The 14,013-nt window shown below is 44.0% G+C and overlaps 3 protein-coding genes across 4 annotated transcripts; all 3 read left to right on the plus strand.

The window, feature by feature from the left end:
- The first annotated feature begins 17 nt into the window (after positions 1-17).
- Positions 18-4,981, plus strand: LOC136198413 (AP-1 complex subunit gamma-1-like). Its single transcript, XM_065988347.1, has 23 exons — positions 18-78; positions 140-378; positions 432-556; positions 616-757; positions 810-906; positions 958-1,034; positions 1,091-1,186; positions 1,247-1,327; positions 1,378-1,476; positions 1,531-1,586; positions 1,649-1,762; positions 1,840-1,980; positions 2,032-2,086; positions 2,152-2,274; positions 2,583-2,672; positions 2,726-2,853; positions 2,924-3,028; positions 3,899-3,981; positions 4,030-4,100; positions 4,157-4,280; positions 4,333-4,389; positions 4,444-4,610; positions 4,666-4,981. Exons 2-23 carry the CDS (start codon positions 178-180, stop codon positions 4,864-4,866), a joined length of 2,433 nt encoding a protein of 810 aa, XP_065844419.1. The 5' UTR covers positions 18-78; positions 140-177; the 3' UTR covers positions 4,867-4,981.
- Positions 4,982-5,017: 36 nt separating this feature from the next.
- LOC136198412 (xanthine dehydrogenase/oxidase-like) lies at positions 5,018-11,350 on the plus strand. 2 transcript variants are annotated; one of them, XM_065988345.1, is made up of 36 exons: positions 5,018-5,147; positions 5,226-5,324; positions 5,379-5,703; positions 5,884-5,945; positions 5,995-6,170; positions 6,228-6,292; positions 6,346-6,550; positions 6,599-6,672; positions 6,728-6,853; positions 6,904-6,927; positions 6,987-7,089; positions 7,138-7,202; positions 7,251-7,439; positions 7,494-7,560; positions 7,610-7,713; positions 7,770-7,928; positions 7,975-8,055; positions 8,106-8,147; positions 8,205-8,309; positions 8,356-8,581; positions 8,633-8,712; positions 8,758-8,867; positions 8,919-9,023; positions 9,202-9,280; positions 9,331-9,445; positions 9,497-9,577; positions 9,622-9,845; positions 9,906-10,067; positions 10,112-10,199; positions 10,255-10,298; positions 10,346-10,479; positions 10,529-10,660; positions 10,723-10,846; positions 10,896-10,992; positions 11,041-11,148; positions 11,203-11,350. In XM_065988345.1, the coding sequence occupies exons 2-36, from the start codon at positions 5,278-5,280 to the stop codon at positions 11,268-11,270; spliced, it is 3,996 nt and encodes a 1,331-aa protein (XP_065844417.1). In that variant the 5' UTR covers positions 5,018-5,147; positions 5,226-5,277; the 3' UTR covers positions 11,271-11,350. The 2 variants fall into 2 exon arrangements, with proteins under 2 accessions (XP_065844417.1, XP_065844418.1); XM_065988346.1 differs by lacking the exons at positions 5,018-5,147; positions 5,226-5,324; positions 5,379-5,703; positions 5,884-5,945 and having other exon boundaries at positions 6,094-6,170; positions 6,346-6,396; positions 6,462-6,550.
- Positions 11,351-11,362: 12 nt separating this feature from the next.
- Positions 11,363-12,282, plus strand: LOC136198416 (universal stress protein YxiE-like). The gene is made up of 4 exons (XM_065988350.1): positions 11,363-11,603; positions 11,666-11,770; positions 11,823-11,923; positions 11,979-12,282. Exons 1-4 carry the CDS (start codon positions 11,378-11,380, stop codon positions 12,198-12,200), a joined length of 654 nt encoding a protein of 217 aa, XP_065844422.1. The 5' UTR covers positions 11,363-11,377; the 3' UTR covers positions 12,201-12,282.
- Positions 12,283-14,013: the final 1,731 nt, after the last annotated feature.

Genomic DNA, 14,013 nt, shown 5'->3' on the forward strand with positions numbered 1-14,013 from the left:
CGTCATCGTAGATGCAGGTGTCCCGGTTCTACGTCTCAAAGGCGTTGTTTCTCCACGTTTCGAAGCCGAGAGGACACAGTACGTCTACGGGGGAGCTCTACGACGCTCGAAGAGCAAATCCACATTCTCCTATACGTAGATTTCCAGCCGGGGCCCCTTTCGAGGTAACGCGAGACGATGCCGGCGCCGACGAAGCTACGCGACCTGATAAAAGCGATTCGCGCGACGAAAACAGCGCAAGACGAACGCGACGTCGTAACGCGCGAATGCGCTCAAATTCGAACGGTTTTCAAGGAAGAAGACAACGAATATCGATGTCGAAACGTCGCGAAGCTTCTCTACATCCACATGCTCGGTTATCCAGCTCATTTCGGCCAGGTACGAACTCGATAGGAGTCGGGGGGGAGCCTAGGGAACGTTTTTCGCCGTAGCTCGAGTGTCTAAAGCTCGTCGCTTCGCCGCGATTTACTGATAAAAGAATCGGGTATTTGGGCGCTATGCTATTGCTTGATGAGCGTCAAGACGTTCATCTACTCGTTACGAATTCCCTCAAGAAGTCGGAGAGTCGTCGTTTCGTCCGGGGGGGTTATCGGTTATTTAATTATTGATTTTTAGTGATTTGAATCACGAGTCGCAATATATCGTCGGTTTGGCTTTGTGTACACTTGGAAGCATTTGTTCGCAGGAAATGTGCCGGGATGTGGTGACTGAAGTCGAAAAATTGCTCAAATCTTCAAATTCTCACATCAAAAAGAAGGTACAAAATGAAATAACCGATTATTTATTTATTTATTTATTTATTTAATTAGGCGGCTTTGTGTGCCGCGCGCATGATCAATAAAGTCCCGGATTTGATCGACTCTTTTGTGCCACTCACGCGATCTTTGCTCAATGAGAAAAACCACGGTGAGCCAAATTTAATTAGAAAATTATATATAATTAATATTTATTGTGTAGGTGTTATGTTATCCGGCGTCGTTTTGGTGACGGAAGTCTGTAGAATCAGCCCTGAATCCGTTTCCCATTTCAGAAAGGTTCTTTATTAATATTGATTAATTGATATTATTGATTAATTTTTTTGAAAAATTAGCAAGTTGGAAGTCTTGTCAAAGCTTTGAAAAGTCTGACGTTATCCGGATACTCGCCGGATTATGACGTCAGCGGAATCAGTGATCCTTTTCTTCAGGTTTTCTTTTTTTTATAAGGAAATGTATCTAATTCTTTATGTATATGTTTTCCTTATAAGGTCAAAATTCTTCGTTTGTTGAGAGCGCTTGGACGTGGCGATCCGGAAACGAGCGACGCTATGAATGACATTTTGGCTCAAGTAAATTTTTTAAAATTTTGATTTGAGATTTTTTATTTATTTATTTTCAGGTTGCTACTAATACTGAGACAAGCAAAAACGTGGGGAATTCCATTCTGTATGAAGTCGTCTTGACAATAATGGATATCAATTCAGAAAGTGGACTCAGAGTAAGAGAAAAAATCAATAATCAATAACCGATTAATTTGGATATGTTTCCTTAGGTGTTGGCAGTCAATATCCTCGGTCGTTTTTTGCTCAACACAGACAAGAACATAAGGTAAGGAGACTCCATTCTCCTTTTTTTGAAAAATCAATAATTTTTATTTTATTTTATTTTAGATATGTTGCTTTGAATACTCTTCTGAGAACGGCTCACGCCGACCACAACGCCGTTCAACGTCATCGCGGAACTGTCGTTGATTGCCTGAAAGACCCGGATATTTCAATCCGAAGGTATAGAACATAAAGAAATAAATAAGATTTATAAATAATAAATAATAAATAATAATGTATTCCCTGGGTTATCTTAGGAGAGCTATGGAACTTTGCTTTGCTCTTATCAGTACTGGCAATGTCCGGTCTCTCACTAAAGAAATTTTGGATTTTCTTGATACGGCTGATACGGAATTCAAGTCGTACATTGCATCCAATCTCATTCTCACCGCGGAGAAGTAATTCCTCATATGAATATGTGTTCTTAAATTTGAATTTTTCGTTTTGAGGTATGCTCCTAATCAGCGTTGGCACGTGGACACGATATTGAAAGTTCTAGTGAAAGTGAATCAGCTGCGAAATCTTTTCTTTAGCAAACACGTGACCCCATCCCCTTCTATTTTTCATAGGCTGGGAATTACGTGGATGATCAACTTGTGCCCGGCCTCATTCATCTCTTTGCTGGAATGACATCTATACACGCCTACGTCACACAGCAACTATTTGTTGTCCTGAGAGACGACATAAGTCAGGTAGAGATATAGATAATAATTTTTATTGGCAATAATCGGTAATGACGTCATATCTTAGTCAATAATCATATCTTGTAGAGTCACATGACACATAGAGTATAATTTTTATTAGCAATAGTCTGTAATGACGTCATAAGGTTCTTTATATGACGTACATTACTAATTAGAGCAATAGCTAATTAATTAAATAACGGTGATGTGTGATGACGTCATTACTAATTCTGACGTTACATAGAACAAGAGCATTATTAATTCTGACGTCATAGTATTTTTAAATAATTAATTAAGATTAATCTGCGGTTTTGTAGCAATCATTGGTGCGCATTGGAGTCTGGTGTATCGGCGAGTATGGGGACGTTTTGCTTAGCGAATCCTCGACTGAAGACGAGCCCATTGAAGTGGGGCAGCAGAATTATTTAACAGCGAGGGTAAAAATTAATTAATTTTCTAGGTGAACGAGACGGAAGTGCTGGACATTCTCGAAGCCGTCCTAAAGAGCCCCCACTCGACATTGGTCACGCAAAACTTCGCCTTGACCGCCGTCATGAAATTGAGCGCGCGATTTTCCGAAACAAACGAGTAAGTTTTTCAGCTACAAACACCCAAGACCCTCCCTCACTCACTCAACGCTTTTTAAAAATCTCCCCAGTCGAATTAAAAGTATAATCGAGCAATATGGCGAAAGTATGGACGTTGAACTTCAGCAACGATCCGTGGAATACAGCAAACTATTCACCGCCTATAGCCACATGAGGTAGGATACGTCACGTGACAGTATTAATTAATTAATTACAGGGTTCTGCCCACGTGGGTCGGCATGGGTCGGCCCCGACCCTCACTCGCCTATCGCCGACCCATACACTACTAAAACGTTATGCCGTTTGCCTTCTCCCTATGCCTTTTGCCTTTTCCCTATGCCCTTTGCCTTCTCCCTATGCCTTTTGCCTTCTCCCTATGCCTTTTGCCTTTTCCCTATGCCTTTTGCCTTCTCCCTATGCCTTTTCCCTTTTCCCTATGCCTTTTGCCTTCTCCCTATGCCTTTTGCCTTCTCCCTATGCCTTTTGCCTTCTCCCTATGCCTTTTGCCTTTTCCCTATGCCTTTTGCCTTCTCCCTATTCTTTTTGCCTTCTCCCTATGCCTTTTGCCTTCTCTCTATGCCTTTTGCCTTCTCCTATGCCTTTTGCCTTTTCCCTATTCTTTTTGCCTTCTCCCTTTGCCTTTTGCCTTTTCCCTATGCCCTTTGCCTTCTCCCTATTCTTTTTGCCTTTTCCCTATGCCTTTTGCCTTCTCCTATGCCTTTTGCCTTCTCCTATGCCTTTGCCTTCTCCCTATGCCTTTGCCTTCTTCCCGTTCGAACGTTCAAAACAATTTTTAAAATGGTTTTAAATATGGTCCAAGACAGTTTTGAAAATGGTCCAAACAATTTTGCCTTAGACGATTCATAAAAGTGTCTTGGACAATTTTCCAGACCTTCTTCCCACACTGAAAAAATTCTCGGCAGAACCCTGTAATTAGACGTATTTGATGACGCTCTGGGAGCGGAGCGCGCGCGCGCTAAGGGGTAGATTAAATAGGCGCACTCTCATTCGTCTTCATTTTATTTGGTCATATTTCCCGTATGTAGAAATGGTCTGCTCGAACGCATGCCTTTGCCTGAAGTGAAGAGCGTCATCGCGGGAAGTGAGATTGACGAGAACGTGGAAACGAGTGCGTCCTCATTTCTCTCCACTCCAATTAGTATTAATGTTTTTTTAGATGATGCTACTAGTGAACAGCCAGCAGCTCCCGTAGCTCCTCAAGTTCAGCAGATGCCCGCACAGGCGGAAGTAGACCCAGCTGCATGCATATCACGTGATTTTTCACCTCCTAGCTCTTTTTCTAGCCTAGTTTGCTTGATTTGCTTGGAGATTCCGAGCCTCAAGCGCCTGCACAGCCCCAGCCAGCTGCTAGTCAGCCTGGAGGAGATTTACTCGACATTCTCGGCGGAATAGGCGTATCTAATCCGGGTAACTATATAAACATATAATTAAAATATCGTCGAGTTTTTTTTGGCTCCAGCTCCGAGTGTTGGTGGCTTGTCTGATCTCTTGGGCGGTGTTCCTCAGCCTTCGGCGGGTAAGAAAACGAAATTTGAGGTTATAAAAACAAATATTAATATTAATTTTTTAGCCGGGTTTCCGCCCGTCACGGCGTTTGAAAAAAATGGGCTAAAAATCGTCTTCTCTTTCGAAAAAGTCGCCAACAACCCCAGCAATATTATCAACGTCAACACGGAAGCGACCAACGCCTTGCCAATTACGATGACCGACTTTGTCTTTCAAGTAGCCGTTCCTAAGGTAACTAACGCGGGTCGCATCCGGGGAAGAGGTTTTCTAGCGTGCGCGTGCGTAGTCTTTTCAGTTGAATATTCAACCGCCCTCCGGCAATGTGGTACCCCCGTCCGGCTCCGGGAGCGTTTCCCAGGTCATTCAAGTGGCCAATCCACAAAGACAACCCCTTCGGATGCGAATACGGATAACGTATTCGATGAATGGGGCCCCAGTCACAGAACAGGGAGAAGTCAACGATTTTCCGCCGACTTTGTGGCAGTAGGAAAGACAGACACAGGTATTTTGCTCTAAAAAATCGGAGCAGCTTAACTATTTTGACTTTGCTTTGGTTTTTGGTGTCGCGTCTTTTGTATTGAGTGATTTTTTGTGCTACAGTACACGTGCACGCGTGCACACGTGCGCTACGAGAAACCGGAAACTGGTCACAAAGATGGAAGGGGGCTACTCCTACGAATTCCTACACACCGCCCACCTCTAAAAAATTGTCGAGGAAAACCGCGAAGCGTCTCTTAGACGAACAAACACATTCGAAAAGCAAAACAGGTGCGACTAAAGAGAGTTGACGGAGAACGCGAGCGTGTCCGGAAGTAGCCACGCCTACTAACAGGAGTTCCCAAAAAGTGTCCCCTTGCAGTGTACACGTGGCTCGCGAGCATAACATACCACCAGAGTGATGAGCGAAAACGCCGCTCCGCTATCGTGCCCTTCGTGCAACGCAAGGTAAGCCTACGATCGCACAAAAACGATCGTAGAAAACGCCGATCGCGTTTCCAGACTCAAACCAGCTCAATTGACCGATCTTCGACCGGGAATTTACAAAGGCAACTGCGCCCAGTGTCTTCACCCCGTTCGCTTTCGCGCGCGCGCGCGCGTCGCAGTCGCAGAAGCGATCGCGCCACCGAAGCCCGTCGACGTCGTGTCGTTCAACGTGAATGGATTCGATTACGCGATTTCGAATATCGATCGATCGCTGTCGCTCGGCGATTGGATCGCAAATCAGCCCGATTTGAAAGGGACCAAGTTCATGTGCGGCGAAGGCGGATGCGGCGCCTGTGTCGTTACAATCGAGCGCGGCGGGGCAGTTTTCGCCGCGAATTCGGTAATAGGCGTCGATAAAGTGGCCCGCTTCCGGGTTATCTTAACTAATTAACGTTATTAATAAAGAACATTGTGTTTCTCTTTGACTAATCGAATTAGATAACGATTGACGTTGTCCTCTTCGATTAATTGAATTAGATAATAATAATTAACAATGTATAAAGAATCTTGTTTTCTCCAGTGTCTCTTTCCCCTTTTGTTGGCTGATGGCTGTTCTATTACCACAACGGAAGGATTGGGGAGGTACGTTGGAGTTTCTCACTGCCTCTATCTCTTTTTCTTCTTCCCCTAGTTCTCTAAGCGGTTTCCATCCTATTCAGGAAAGATTGGCTGAGCATAATGGCAGCCAATGTGGCTTTTGCTCTCCAGGCATGGTCATGTCAATGTATAGCCTCTTGAAAACGAATCCCAAGCCGACACGAAAGGAGGTGGAAGATCGGTTTGATGGCAACATATGTAGATGCACGGGTAAGGAGAGGAGGGGGCCCCCCAACGAGGAACCATTAGTAATAGGAAACGTATTAGGATATAGATCTATTCTCGATGCTATGATGACGTTTGCTACGGACGCCAGACCTTTGGATATTGAAGTAGAAACAAAAAATCAAATACTTATAATCTTAATTAATTATCTGTACATTAGGATATTGATAAAGTGCCGTCGTGTGGCGGAGCTTGCGATGGGTGTAGTCATGTGTGTCTCAAGAAAAAGCTAGATATTAGACAGACTTTGCAGTCTGATGGTTCCTTATGGTATAGTCCGACGTCACTTCAAGACTGTCTTCTTCTCTTGGGCAAATACAAGGAGTCTGGATCCGTTCGACTCATCGCAGGAGACACAGGAAAAGGTAACCCTAAAAATCATTAAAAATTAAGAAATTAATAATCATATCAAGGGGTTATAAAATTTGAGGACCCTTCTGCTGTCTATATCTCATTGACTGGCATAGCGGATCTTCACGTGATATCCGTTAGTTATATATTACGTAATAATTTTTATTAGATTATTTGAAATGGTTTTGTAGTGTGAAAAGGGTCTGTTGACTGTGGGCGCTGCCGTTACGCTGTCCGCTTTGATTCAAACTCTGACAATGTACGGGGAAGCGTCGGATGGCAAGAAACTACTCAAATTAGCAGATCACGTGCAAAAGGCATAACCAATCAAATAGTTGATCTCTTATAAGTAATTTTGTTTAATTAGATTGCTAATTTTCCAGTGAGAAACGTATGGATCTTTGTCTCCTCCGGGAATTTAAGAGACTAATTAGTGCCATGTGTACATAGATGGCCACTTGGGCCGGAAATCTGATGCTTTCTTACTATCATAGTGACTTTCCGTCGGACGTCATGACCATTATGCAAGCAGCTGGAGTCAGCCTCAACATAGGTGACGTCACACAAATAATTATTTATTTATTTAATCCTCTTTTCTTAGCTGATAGCTCTGGGTCGAAATCTTATGACGTAGCTGGGTTTCTTCAACTTGATATGTCGGACAAAGTAAGAATTAATTAATCGGATTTTTTTCATGTGGAATTGGTTTCTAAGGTGATTGTTTCCATGGTGATTCCCTACGGCGATTCCAACGAGTGTTTTGAGACGTACAAAATCATGTCGAGACATCAGAACACTCATGCTTTTGTGAACGCTGGCTTTCGATTGGCTCTAAGTACAGCAGGAACGACAATCGCCGGAAAGGAAATCAGCATCGTTTACGGCGGAATTGGACCACATACTGTAACTAAAATTTGATCTACTCTAATTCATATATTTATTTATTTAATTTTTAAGTTTGAAGCGACTTCCACGCAGTCGTATTTGGTTGGGAAGGACTTGGCGAGTCCGGATACTCTCAAGGGTGAGTAAATCATTAGATTTTTGCTATTGATTATGTGAATTTTTTTCAGGTGCTCTAAGTTGTCTTTCTTCGGAAGTGAAGCCTATTGGTCAGAGCGGTTCCGGCGCTAGCGTCGCTTACTACAAAAATCTCACCTTGTCGCTTTTTTACAAAGTTTGTTTAGAGAGGGGGGAGGGGCCCAGAGCAAATATATAGGCGTTTTTGTACAGTTCTATTTGTCTGTTCTTGGAGACGGGGTTTCGGCGAGGGTTCAATCCGCTTCCGGGTCCATTGAGAGGCCAATTAGTTCGGGCGTCGAGACGTATGACAGTGACAAGACGAAATATCCGCTAACAGAGCCAATGACAAAAATGACAGCCACACTCCAAGTAATAAATAAATAAATAATTTTATAATTTAATGGTGTTTGTTTAGGCGTCAGGGGAAGCTCAATATATGAATGATATGCCTGCGTATCCCAATGAGCTGCACGGAGCCTTTGTTCTTTCGACTCAGGTACAAGAGCTACGTTGTCTAATTTAATATTTTTTATTTAATGTTTTTAGGCTAATTCAACTTTGGTGTCAATCGACACGGAAGCGGCATCGGTATATCGAATTTTCCCAATACTATTTATTCGTGACGTAAATTTAATTTAATTGAAGAAAATACCCGGTGTGGTGAAAATTCTCTCTTCGACCGACGTTCCTTCAAATGGCTCCAACAACTGGCGTCCACGTGACGTCAGAGAACCTCACGTCCCCGAACCAGCAAGTCCAATTAATTATTAATATTATATTTTGATTTTTTTCTTAGCTCTTGGTTCCCGTTGGATCGACTGTTGAATTTTCCGGGCAGCCATTCGCCTTGGTGATAGCCGAGAGTCAAAACGCCGCCGACGCCGCCGCTAGAGCCGTCACTGCGAAATACACGTCACTTGGAACACCCGTTTTGACGATTGACGACTCTATTGAGGCTGGTATGGTGTTTCCGGATAGGGAAAAGGCGGCGCCACTTGTATGGGGAAGCGGCGATCCCGACGGTAATAAATACATAAATTAAATCTCGATTTTTTTCATTGAAAGCGCGTTAGACGCGTACAAAACTTCGAAGCATCAAATCTCCGGTGAAATTTCGTGCGGACCCCAATACCATTTCTACATGGAAACGCAGGTAAATAAAGAAATAATCACGTGCTTGTTAGAACGTATGAGATAGAGATGCTTGGCTGTTCCAACTGAAGACGGCTTGGACGTCGTATCTTCGACGCAATACATCGATCACTGTCAACGCGCCGTGGCTCAAATGCTCGGCATCACGGAGAACAGGTACCCTAAGAAATAATAAATAAATAAATTTATTTATTAATTTTTTAAAAGAGTGAATGTCTCTGTTAAACGTCTCGGCGGCGGTTACGGGGGAAAGCTGCACAATGCGCAGCACATTGCATGTGGGGCAGCGTTGGCTGCATCCGTAGTCAAGAGGTATCGTTACGAAGTAAATATCACGCTTACGTATGTACTCACTGTAGCATGGACTCTGCTGTACCAAACCGATACAGTGGGGGAGTCTAGTAAGTACAGTGTATGTGGCTTTATTAGAGTTTAAGCCATTGTAGTTATGAGGGTGGGTCTGATTGGGCGTTTTTGTGTCTTCTGTTAGACCCGTCAGAGTTGTCATGGATATTGATTCGAATATGCAAATGGTTGGGGGTCGTGCTAGTTATTTGGTCAAATATCAGGTTAATTAATTAATCAATTAATTGGATATATTATTAGGTAAAATTTATAGATTGGTTGTGATGATAATGGTGTTTTGAATGCCATTATTATGACGGCGTACGCCGATACGGGGTTCTCCGAAAATTGCCAATATTTGTTCGCTTTTGACAAGTTTTTCGACAACGGTAGTCATAGAGATACACGTAGGTAATTAAAAAATAACCTTGATTATTCAGCCTACTATTGTCCCCACTGGAAAGTCTACTCCAAAGCGTGCAAAACGCACACAGCAAGCAACACGGCGTGCAGAGCACCAGGTAAACATTAATCCTAATATTTTATAATTTAATTCGGTTCCCAGGGGCTCTGGCTGCGACTTTTATCATGGAAAGCATGATGGAACACGTTGCTAAGACTCTAAACAGGTCTCCGGAAGTTGTCCGCTTTGCAAACTTGTACAAAAAGGGTCAAGTGACGCCGTACGGTCAGCCGCTTCCCTATTGCAGTCTATCGTCCCTCTGGCTCCAATTGATGACTGCCTGCGATTTCGTATCTCGTTTGAAAGCCGTGGAAACATTCAATGAAGTATGCGGATAGGGGAACGGGGAAGTGGGGGGTCTAAAATTCGTTTTTTAATTAATTAAGGCGAATCGTTGGAAGAAACGTGGCTTATCTGTTGTTCCTCTCAAGTATGGGATCGGCTGGAAAGGGAATCCCTTTCATTGCCTTATTTCTATCTACGCTGGCGACGGATCCGTGTCTATTGCAAGTGGAAGCGTCGAAATGGGACAAGGACTCAACACAAAAGTAAAAATTAAATATATATAATTAAATCTTATATATATTTTTAGGTTGCTCAAGTCGCAGCGTATTCTCTCGGAATCGATGACTTGAGCCTTATCAAAGTCAAAGCGGCGAGCTCCTTCATTGGTCCAAATAGTACGTAACGTCCGGCTTTGTTGCAATCAATCAAGCGAATTTCGAATAATTTTAGACAAGGCAACTGGTGGTAGCGTCGCAACGGAGCTCGTCTGCGCTGTGAGAATTATTTATTTATTTATTAAAAGTCTATTTTTTTCCTATAGGCTGTTTTGAATGCCTGTGATACTTTGAACGCGAGAATCAAACCCGTGCGAGATCAAATGAAGGCGGCGGCGACGTGGCCGGATATTGTCAACGAATGCTACACATCTGGAGTCGATTTAGCGGCAAAAGGATGGTAAATCACATATATGATATATTGGGTAAATATTTGGGGAATTATCTAGGGTGGAAATGACGTCGAAGAATCCGTTTAATTATTGTTCGTACGGCGTCACGTGCACTGAAGTGGAATTGGACATTTTGACGGGCGAGCACGAGATCGTTCGCTCCGACGTGCTCTACGACTGCGGGGAGAGGTAAGAGAAAGAAAAAAGGGCTTTTAACTAATTAATTAATTAATTATTTATTTATTAAAAAGTATAAATCCTGAAATTGACGTCGGACAAGCTCAGGGAGCTTTCGTCATGGGAATCGGCTATTGGCATACGGAGCGTTTCGTGCGAGATTCGACTACGGGGCAACTTCTTACGAAAAATACTTGGGTAAGTCAAAAAATATATAGTTGATCTTTTTGACTGGTTCCGTCTGTAGAATTACACTCCACCGTCGTCAAAAGATATTCCCTGTGATTTCAGAATCACGTTTCTGAAAGATGCGCCGAATCCTTCGGGAATTTTGGGCTCCAAAGGTAATAGATATTGACTGTATAAGGATTAGCATTAGAGGCTTTTTTTAGCTGTAGGAGAGCCGCCTATGTGCATGTCTTGTTCGTCGCTCTTTGCCGTCAAGCATGCCATCGAAAGCGCTAGAGCGGAGATTGGAAAAGATGTCTACTTTGCACTGAGTAAGTTTTTTAATTTTCTATATTAATTTATTTATAAATTAAAAATTATTTTAGATGGTCCGGCGACCGTGGATGCTGTTCAGTTGGCCGGTCTTCTTGATCCTTCACAATTTTCACTTTGACGGTTCAACTATTGATTGTGAGAAAATCACTTATATTATTGTATGGCAGGTGTTATATTATCACTAATTGATATACGGGAGCGCGGCTGTTAGTTAGACTTCCCCGGATGACCGACGCCACGACTGCGGAGAAGAAAGCGGAGTCGTCCGCCGACGATGTAAGCGTCTCGACGGCGACTGCAGATGCGGCGCTTATGGCGCCTGCACGATGGCGTTCGTCTTCGCTGGGCGTCGGAGTGCGTCACAGCAACTCGCCCGTTCCAATTCGAGCGGCCGGACGAAAGATTCTCGTTGCAATCGACGGAAGCGAATGCGGACAAGATGCGATGATGTGTACGCGCGCGTACTATAGGAAAAAAGGAAGAGGAAACGTGTGATATCCGGGATTTTATCAGGGTACATTCGCAACATGTGGCGTCAATCGGATTCCTGCTATCTGACGCACGTCTACACGACGCCGCATCTTCCGAGCATCAACTTTTCGCTTACAAAGTTCAAATGTAAGAGAAAAGTTTTTTATGGATTATTGATTTCTTGATTTTTTTTCTCTAGTCAATATTCCCTATGAGGTGTGGCAGAAAAAATTGCAAGACGCATTGGACGCCGCTCAGAAAACGGTCAAGCAGTACGAATCAATTTGTCTTTCACACGGCGTAAGACCCCTTCTCCAAAAAATAAAAAATCAATTTTTTTGAAATCTTATTCTAGGTACACTATAAGAGTCTTGTTGTTTCCGGATCGCCAGGCGAGTGCATTTGCCACGCGGCACACGATCATCACGTGGATGCCATAGTGATGGGGTCACGTGGTCTAAATGTTGTGAGGAGAACGCTTCTGGGCAGTGTGAGCACTTACACGCTTCATCATTCCAGTGTTCCTGTCACCATTGTTCCGCACAAGTCGTCGCACGCTTCTCATCATGGAAAGTAGGGGACGGAGACCCGAGAGAGCGTTTTTTTGGACTCGCTACCACGTGATTGCGATTTATCCAATTGATTCACAGTATGCTTTATTGCGTCATCGTATATTGGCATTCCCGGATAACGGCGTGGCTGCAAGAAAGCGTTCGACGTTTGGAGCGCCGTAGGCCAAGTTCCTGCCGATTTGATCGCGTCGTATCGGTGAGTTTCTTTCGTTTGAATTGATTGGCGTTCGGTTTATCCGCCCAGCGCGCGATTTCGCGGCGAGGGGGCCCCTCGATAGATTTTCGAGCTGATCCTCTCTCGCCCGTTCGTTTTTTTCCTTGTGCGAATCCTCCAATGGCATGCGCGCGAGTGAAACCTACTCTATCTCGTCTTTTTAGCGCTCTTTTCTTCGCCTGGCGCGTGGCGGCGGCGGCGAAAAGGCAGCAGCAGCAACAGCGGCACCTCTGCGTCGTTTATAAGCACGCTGGACGAAGAATCGCTATTTCAGGTAAGTTATACAGACTCGTCTTGCAACGAGAGGAGGGGGCCCCCCTTACGTTCCTTCTAACTGAAGTAGGCTCTTTTCTGTTTTGTTTTAGTCTTTTCTGCGAACTGAAGTGTTCAAGGTGGCAAGAGAACGTCTTCGCGCGCGTTTTTTTAGTGCATGAAAATTTTAATGCATGAAATTCGCAGTACAGTAGAAGCCTTTGATCTCCAGGGTATGGAGACAAAGGCCGCGCGCTTTAGCTTAGGGTAGCTTGCGTGCACTCGCAGTGCGCAAGTCTCCAAGGGAACGCGAGTAGACTGCGTAGTAGGTCGCGCGAGCGTGTATTTTCAATAAAGGCGAAGCTATGTTCAAAATTTTATTCGAAATATCCCGTATGTAACAATTAAAATAGAAAGTCCTCTTCCCCTCCTCCTTCTTCCTCCTCCTCCTCCTCCTTTCTTGGGCCGTCGCTCCTGCGCTGCCACTTGACCCCCCTAGGAGGCCAAGCGGTGAGACTGAGACTGCAGTCCCCACAGTGAACTTTAACCCAAGTCCACAGGGGGTAGGCACATTAACCTCCAGCCACCAAGGAGGGAGACTTTAACCCAAGTCCCCAGGGGAGAGCGCATTAACCTCCAGCCCACAAGGAGGGAGACTTTGCCCAAGTCCCCAGGGTGAACTTTAACCCAAGTCCACAGGGGAGGCGCTGATTAACCTCCAGCCCACAAGGAGGGAGACTTTAACCCAAGTCCCCAGGGTGATGTCTTCGTCTACATCTTCTTCTTTCTGCATCTAATATCGTCGGATTGGTTGATCCGTTGGGGAGAGGAGAGAACTAAAATTCAAATTGAAACCAGTGCACTCAAATCTACTGTCTTATTTACCTTGAATGATTTGAGGAACGCCGTGGAGGAGGAGGGAATTGATCCATGTATTGATATAGGCATCTACAAAAAATGCTGATTTCAGCCAAAATTTGAGGTGTGAGGTCCTCTTGGTGTCGCGAGGTCAAACAGGCAACCCATCCCCATTGTTTTATAAAGAAATCTTAGGAATCGGAGAGGTCACCAAAATGACCAAAAACCATGGACTATAGTTCACGGTTGCTTAAAAATCTCAACTCGCGGATTTCTAAATAAACGCGCTAGATCTACTCTATTTTATCAGTAGAACAACCCTACAAGGTCAAAAAGTTCGTACGGATCGAATTTCACACGAAAAAAAGACCCGCTTCCGGTCACACTAAGATCAGCCACGCCTCTCAAAAAAGCAACATATTTGGTGCAGTAGAAAAATTTGAGACCGTGAAACTAACTAGGTACTTCGGCTCTATCGTTTGACATAGAAACTT

This window comes from Oscarella lobularis, chromosome 19 (genome assembly GCF_947507565.1).
Source record: "Oscarella lobularis chromosome 19, ooOscLobu1.1, whole genome shotgun sequence".
In the NCBI taxonomy this organism is placed as follows: Eukaryota; Metazoa; Porifera; class Homoscleromorpha; order Homosclerophorida; family Oscarellidae; genus Oscarella; species Oscarella lobularis.

Bases quoted from the DNA above. Each gene is read 5' to 3' on its own strand.
- LOC136198413 (XM_065988347.1), top strand. From the start codon at position 178: ATGCCGGCGCCGACGAAGCTACGCGACCTGATAAAAGCGATTCGCGCG. The intron at 1,763-1,839 runs GTATAGAACATA...GGGTTATCTTAG, and splicing joins CCGGATATTTCAATCCGAAG to GAGAGCTATGGAACTTTGCT. The intron at 2,275-2,582 runs GTAGAGATATAG...GCGGTTTTGTAG, and splicing joins TGAGAGACGACATAAGTCAG to CAATCATTGGTGCGCATTGG.
- LOC136198416 (XM_065988350.1), top strand. From the start codon at position 11,378: ATGACCGACGCCACGACTGCGGAGAAGAAAGCGGAGTCGTCCGCCGAC. The intron at 11,604-11,665 runs GTACGCGCGCGT...GGATTTTATCAG, and splicing joins CGGACAAGATGCGATGATGT to GGTACATTCGCAACATGTGG. The intron at 11,924-11,978 runs GTAAGACCCCTT...ATCTTATTCTAG, and splicing joins CAATTTGTCTTTCACACGGC to GTACACTATAAGAGTCTTGT.
- LOC136198412 (XM_065988345.1), top strand. From the start codon at position 5,278: ATGAGCGAAAACGCCGCTCCGCTATCGTGCCCTTCGTGCAACGCAAG. The intron at 8,310-8,355 runs GCAAGTCCAATT...TTTTTTTCTTAG, and splicing joins AACCTCACGTCCCCGAACCA to CTCTTGGTTCCCGTTGGATC. The intron at 10,480-10,528 runs GTAAATCACATA...GGAATTATCTAG, and splicing joins GATTTAGCGGCAAAAGGATG to GGTGGAAATGACGTCGAAGA.